The following is a 7510-nucleotide window of genomic DNA, read 5'->3' on the forward strand; positions in this document are numbered from 1 at the left end:
AATGATATGTTGAACTGTTTAATGTTTTTAAATCAGTCAGTATCGTATAAATAAAAGAATAGAAGTAAAAATGAAAAAAAAATAAAGTATTATAAAATATATGATCATATTTGAACAAAATATTCTATTTAAAATATTGTTTAAGATTAATGTTTATTATAACAAAAAATTTAAATAAATTGTTAAAAATTTTAATTCTGACTAATGCTAAAATAAAATTTTGTGTTTATCATTTTATTAATATTTTGTTGATGGAAAGTTTCGTGAAAATTTAGTGAATGAGATAGGAGCAATTACCAATTAAAAACTAAAAAATTTCTAACAAACGTTTAGAACAAATGATAAAATCAGAGTTAGAAATTTGTCTTCAATCAATGATAAAATTTTTGATTCAATCAATGAATAAAATAAGTCAAGTAAATTTTATTGCTGCAAAATAAAATTTTGTTCACAGTGCCAACGGAATGTTATAATTTTTTAATAAAGATCTAATTAATCTTAGACTGTAATTAATGTCAGAATGATTGCTAATTGATTAATTAATTAAAGCTAAATTGATTATTTTCGTCTAAATAAAATTTATTTTCTTTTAATTACACGCAGGCTTCTATTAATCTTTGCACAACATGGCAGCTGACATGCGGAATAATTGTAACAATATGGTGACAAGTTTTATCGTATCCTAAAAATACCTTTGAAAAGATTTACGAACATACAACTTTAATTTTTTGCTTTTTAATTTTAATTTTAATTTTTATTTGTTTAACTTTACATATAGCAAAAGCGATTTTTCTCTATTTTTTACTATCCCTATTCTTATTAAAGAAAAATTACTTATTATACTCTCTCAGCTTATGTTTTTGAAAAGATGTACTATTATATCATCCAACATTAAAGTATTAAATATTTTTTTAGTTTAACGCATTCATATGTTCGTAAAATGTGCATATACATCGATAAAGTTTCTTTTCGACATTTCGATTGATGGGAGAAGATGAAACCATGTGATCATCGTGTAACCAATCAGCTATTTAATATTGTTTTGCCGCCAAGCTAAGCTCTTTGACGATCTTGTTTCTATGTGCATAATATATTTTCTATAATATATTGTTTAACGTTATAATATGGTGCTTTCTTTAACACGCAACGTTGTAATATCTTGTAAAAGGCTGAATTTATCAAAAAAATATTTTTACAAATGTTGTTTGGTATAAAGTTTGGCTTGAAACATATGACGCAAATTATTTTTTTGCGAGTCGAGTGGCGAAAGAAATTTGAAAGTCAAATTCATTTTTTAAATGGAACTATATATTTGTTTTCTTTTTTTCTTCGAAGTACGGTAGTATTTGTTCAGACAAATTCAACGAACTGCCGTATGACATCATTTATTACGGGAATTAAAAAATTGAAAATAAAAAATTCTGCCATTATTCACTTGCAGATATTCGATTGAATAACTTTGCCCATTTGTACGAACTGACGAGGGGCAAAGGTGAAAAAATTCTAAGTGCAATCTCTTAAACTCAATAATACGTGTGATTAAGTAAACATGCAAATTAAATTTGCTGTTAAAAAAAAATACGAATTTTTTTAAAGAATATCATTTGAAGAAATAAATTATTCCTAGTCGTATAGATATAATAATGTAACTTTTCTTAGAGATTGAATTTATATATTCTTAAAATTTTATTTGAACATCTAATTAACTATTATATTTAATTATCATGAGCTGAGAAATATTGCTGAGAAATTGTTATCTTATAGTGAACAAATACATTTTCTGATTTTTTTCTTTTTTTCTTTTTTTTTTTTTTTTTTGAATTATTTTCCTGATCTTGAAAGGTTTCCTTTTAGAAAATATTTTTTTTTCGATAAAATATAAAAATTTATAGAGTTTAAAGTTAAATTAATCTCAAATATATTCTGTATAATGTTTCTTTTTGAACTTATTTTCAATTGCCTAAAATGTACACCTATGTTCTCCTTTAGGCAGTGTCAAAAAAAGATGTATTATTTTTTTTATAATCTTGTAAATAATATTTTAATATTTGGAAGTTTAAAGTTAATAGGAAATGGATCTGTAACTTAGCTTCATTGCATTATTTATATTTCGTGTTTTTTTTTTTTTTTTTATTTATAGCAATAATTTTTGCTAAGTGTTGTTAAATTTTGCATTTAATTTTTAATGAATTTTTAAATCTATGACTAGTTATTTTTTTTCTTGTACATATTACAAACTTAATACTTTACAATAACCTACGTTTTTATATAATTACAAAAGAATATTTAAATGTTATAACAGTTTACATACAATACTTTTAGTGGAATTTCGTAGTGATTTTATTGTATCTGGAATGATATTAAAGTTAACGCAGAAGTCTTTTAATAGCAACGATACAATTATCTATAATCCACTGGTAAAAAAAAAAAAAAAATAAGAACTAAGTATTTGGTGTTTAAAAATTGATTGAGACTTTTTATACTTAGTCCCTTAGATGTATTCATATATATTAATCCCTTAGATTGTGTTCGTATATATATATATATATAAATAGTGTATCGGATGAATTGGACAACTGGAATAGATTATATTTTAAATTTGGTAAGTGATAGAAAAAAAATGATTGAGGGAAAAGTTGAATGGTATGGTAACGTCTACTTTTCACTTTCTTCATAAATGCCACGATTTACCTGAAAAATGTAAATGCAGCTTTTTTTTTTTTTTTAATGAAATTACTTTTTTTTTTCAACTTCTCAGCACATTCTGCGTGTAAAAGTATTAAGTTACAATGTCGAAAAATCATTAGTACTCGGAGATATTTTGATAAATATGTACAGATTTAAGTAATCTTTATGCATTTTTTGTCGAAATTAAAAATATGTTACAGGAAAAATATGAATGGTTCAAGGTGAGTTACATATTTACGATTATATATTTTTCGCAAATGCAATGATAGTGAGCTGGTATGAGTGAAAAAAAAAAAAAAGAAAAAATTATGCGATTGCATTAAAACAGGAAAGTACATTTCGTATTTTTCAGGTGCATCGATGCAATTACGAAGAAATTAAAGTCGTAAGAAAATAAACGTTATCGTAGCATTCAACGTTTGTTTCAACAATTCATTTTCTATCACTTATTGAATTTGAGATATAACCCGTTTTAGTTGTTTGAAACACCCTATATATAGCAATATATATATATATATATATATATATAAATTCATACAATATATATTTTTACAACAATATCTCTAATTAATGAATACTACAATTTTTGAATTGTTCCTAAACGTAACTTTCTTGCTTTTTTTTAACAATATTTCCAGCAACGACAGCCGTGAGTAAAGGAATATTAATTTGTTTTTCCATAGAGACAGTAGTACATGTATTACTAGGTACTTTTACATTGCAACTTTTATTACTGCTATGCCTCCTCCAAAAATCAGAATGATTACTGCTACTACAGTTTGTCGAACCAGTTGTATATGTTCCAGTTCTGTCCGAAGTCTTTTTCTTTCTTTTCCTTGCAGGACCCAATCCACAAAGTCTCAAAAAACCTTCTCTAAATTTGGTAGACATTAAATTGTATAAAATAGGATTAATCGCTGAATTTAAATACAACATTACTCTACAGAAATATAAGAGACTGTAATATCCTTCGATTCCAAGATTGATTATCATTTCTTGCGGTACTACGATTATCCATAAGGTTAATGCTCGAAAAGGTAATAAACAAAGAAAAAAGCATAATACAACTGTACCTAACATTAGCACAACCTGTTTACGATACTTTAACAAATTATTAGCTGGACCACGGCTTATCGCAGGATTTGCCATGAGGTGTAATGCTATCACCGTGTAGAGAACCATTAAAATTAACAGTGGTACGACGAAAAAGACGATTATCGTAGTAAGGACAAAAACATTCATCCATGTTGCATTGGCAGAAGTGTAACAGGTCGGTATAAACGTATCGTCGATTTCTTCCAATTCGTAGGTTACCATCAAAAGTATAGGACTGCAGATAAATATGGAATGTCATTAAATTTATATTATAAACAATGATTTTTAATTATTAACAATGAATAAATCTAATATTATATAATATAATCGCAAGCAACAATTATTGTATTATTAAAATGTTCAAATCAAAGCGTAATTTTAATAATATTTCGCAATTGTTATATCTTTTATAACAAAATTCGTAGATTAACGAACTACTTCGTTGATTAACTTTATTAAAAATTAACTTTTCCGTAAACGTGCACATGGTAATGTTAATTGTAAAATTTTTGATGATACTAAAACGAATTTCTTCTTTTTTTCAAGAAAAGGAAAAACACAAAAATAGATAGTCGTGATAAAAGGATTGGTACCGAAACGTAATATCTTGTTTTCTATTTGGCACTTTCCTAGATCCATCTAAAAACTTGGATACAATATCATCGATTAAGAAAGGGTGCGAGATTCTTGAATTTCTTAAGAGTTTCACGTTTGAGTTTTGCACTACAAATATAACTTTTTGCAAATCAAATTCACCCTTTTCCAAATCACATTCATCCATTTGAAAATCAAATTTATTCCCTTATGCAAATCAAATTCACCCTTTTGCGAAACAAATTCGACTTCTTGCAAATCAAGTTTTTCTACAAAATTGTTTTTCTTAAGATTTTGTAATAGAAAAAAAAAAATCAAATGTAAATTCGTTATTAAGAAATGCAAAATTTTATTTTACTTGCATAATAACAGTGTTTTAGTTAAGCTTTGAAAATCTATTCTAATACTAATCAGAATTAAACAACAACTAAATTTGAATTTGAAATCGTAGTATTTACAATACTGTAGATAATAAATTATAATTAATCATAAATTCAATATCACATTTTTTTTTTGTAGAACAAAATAAAGTTGGAGCAATTATATCTTTTATTAAATGAGTAGTTTCTAAACAGGTTTCAGTTATACCGACACTTAGCTTCTATGAGACTCTTACAATTTACGGAAATGAGTAATTTCGTGTATTGATTTGAGATTGGAACAAAATATAAACTCATGCAGATTTTCGCTAGATCTTTGATTTTTCAGCGAATAATTTGGATAAGTTGCTTTTTTATAAATTTTAATTTTTAGTGCATTTTTCAAAATATTTTTTCATTCTTTTTTATTTCATAAATTGATAAATGATAATCCGTGGGAAGAATTTTGTAGAAAAATTTGATCTGTCAAAGATCGAACTTGATTTGCAAAAGAAATGAATTTGATTTTTAAAAATTTATATTCGATCCGTCGAAGAAACTTTGTGATTAGTTATTACTATCAATGTTTAATGAAATTTTATATCTTGAATTTTATTGTTTAATCACTTTGTTGATATATATATATTTATTTATTTATTTATTCATTTATTTTTTATTCATGCATTTTGCATTTAATTCGCAGATACACGTAGTTATTGATTGATGGTTATCAAACATGCGAATATTTTGACATATTTTGTCGCTAGTATATTAAAATTAGCCCTTAAAGAAGTAAAATTTTCAAACGGTCACATATCATCCTGTCGATAGAGAACACTTGTTACGTAAGAGGTTGGTATATATCTTGTAGCGATCCATCACTGTACTATTGCGTTGCAACGTTCGATGCGACCGCACGTAGATCAACCGTAAATCAACCGTAAATATTTCAAATTATTTACGGTGAATATAAGAAATATGTATGAAAAAAAAAAAAAAAAAGAATATACGACATTATTTAGCCACGATCATGATTGATTGGTATCGATACCAAACGTCGAATAATTAAATTAAACAAATCAGAAACGATATTTTCTAAGAGGAAATTGTCGAAGTTCGTTCACTTCGGTTACATTTTGAAGAAACTCCCCTTCGACAGAGTTAAGCACGAGTGATCTGTTCTTACATATGGTATATAAAACGTTTCTGTGGAAAGTGGTTTACGGATAATATGCTTTTTATGACGCGCAGCAGCTGTATGCGCCCGTAGGCGGTGTACTTAAGTACGCAAGAGAGACGTGCTGTTCTCGCAGAGATACGTTTACTCACACATAGACGTACTTATTGAGTCTCGTCTCTCCTCTCTCCTATGTTTTCCCTCATCTGACTGACTTGGAATGTATATAAAGGTCGGATGAACCACTTCCGTACGTTACGTTCGATGGGGTAAAAAATCGAGCTTTCTTCGGCAGGGTCCCACCCTTGCACTTGGCAGGACCTTTTCTTTTTTCTTTTCTTTTCTTTTTTACGACGCGAATAATGATCTCTGCTAACGGTGGATATCGGTCACCCCTTTTTTACTTACTTTTCCCATCATGATATAAAATTATTGAATCACGTTAAGTGATTTTTGTATCAAACTACTTTTCGAAAGTGAACGAGCTTATGATCGAACGATGTTAGATTTTACGAGTTATGATATTTCACATTGAAATCGAAGAATTATGAAGGAACAAAATGATTGCTAAGCGAGTAAGCGAGCATGCAAAGCGATACGTGATTTGTCCTAACGACAAAACAACAATAATACCTACGAAGTTTATCAATCTTCTTCTCACCTTGTACAAAGAGCTGCTGCCACCCAGGCAAGAAAGCAAAGAAACGTTGCTCTGGCCTTCGTGCAAACGTATCTACGGATGAAATAAACGTTTGACAAGATTTTAATGTAAAAACACGAGCCTTTGAAATATATGTACTATTAATATAATGAGGGTCTCAACGAAAAGGTTATTATTAGGATTATTTTGAAATTTACTGATTTTTTCGAAAAATGCCGAGATAAGGCAATTCGGTTTTCGAGAGGGGGATAGATCCTTATCATAAATTCACTCACTTTGACCTAAAATTTCCAGTAGTAATAGGCGTTTTTCGAAAAAATTATTAGATTTTATAATAATCTTAGTGAATAATTTTTCATATATACATATATATGTATTTTATATGTTTCGTAAAAAAAGGATGTTTTTTATTTTTTCTTACCCTGCTCTCAACGGCTCACAAATCGCATAATATCGTTCGAAACTAATTGCCAAAATCGTTAAAACCGAGGCATGTGCTACAGTCAATTCCACAAATGGAACAGCTTTACCTGAAACAAAAAATTATTTTTAATCTCATTGGTGCTAACGTTGACTATAGTTGACAACAGTTAAATCTATGCTTATATCTCATATACATTTTTAAAATCGTTAAAAGCATACGTATTTGATAAGTTTATTGTATCAACTTTAATCGACTGTTTATGTTTTTTTTTTTTCTTTTATTACTTGACATCAATTTCATTGTAAGTTAACATTAGCTAAATTGTAAATTGAAGGAGATTATATACAGGCTGTCCCGTAGTTTTAAGAAATCGCTTTGATGGTGAATTCTGTACACGAAGAAAAATAAAAAAATTTTATATAAATACATTCCTTATTTAACCTTGTTTTCGATTTACATCGAGTTTCTTCTTTAATACACAATATCTGCTTACAATCGCAAGAATCGTTTAA

The 7510-nt window shown here is 27.6% G+C and overlaps 1 protein-coding gene across 1 annotated transcript in view; it reads right to left on the reverse strand.

The window, feature by feature from the left end:
- Positions 1 to 3200: 3200 nt before the first annotated feature.
- Positions 3201 to 7510, reverse strand: part of LOC122635412 (growth hormone secretagogue receptor type 1-like) — a 14187-nt gene continuing 9877 nt past the window's right edge. Inside the window, exons 4-6 of the mRNA XM_043825608.1 lie at positions 6996 to 7104; positions 6575 to 6646; positions 3201 to 4018 (exon numbers count right to left, since the gene is read on the reverse strand). Coding sequence (XP_043681543.1) covers positions 3286 to 4018; positions 6575 to 6646; positions 6996 to 7104 — 914 coding nt within the window. The 3' untranslated portion in view covers positions 3201 to 3285. The remainder of the gene's footprint in view (positions 4019 to 6574; positions 6647 to 6995; positions 7105 to 7510) is intronic.

Source organism: Vespula pensylvanica, chromosome 18 (assembly GCF_014466175.1).
Source record: "Vespula pensylvanica isolate Volc-1 chromosome 18, ASM1446617v1, whole genome shotgun sequence".
NCBI classification, from domain to species: domain Eukaryota; kingdom Metazoa; phylum Arthropoda; class Insecta; order Hymenoptera; family Vespidae; genus Vespula; species Vespula pensylvanica.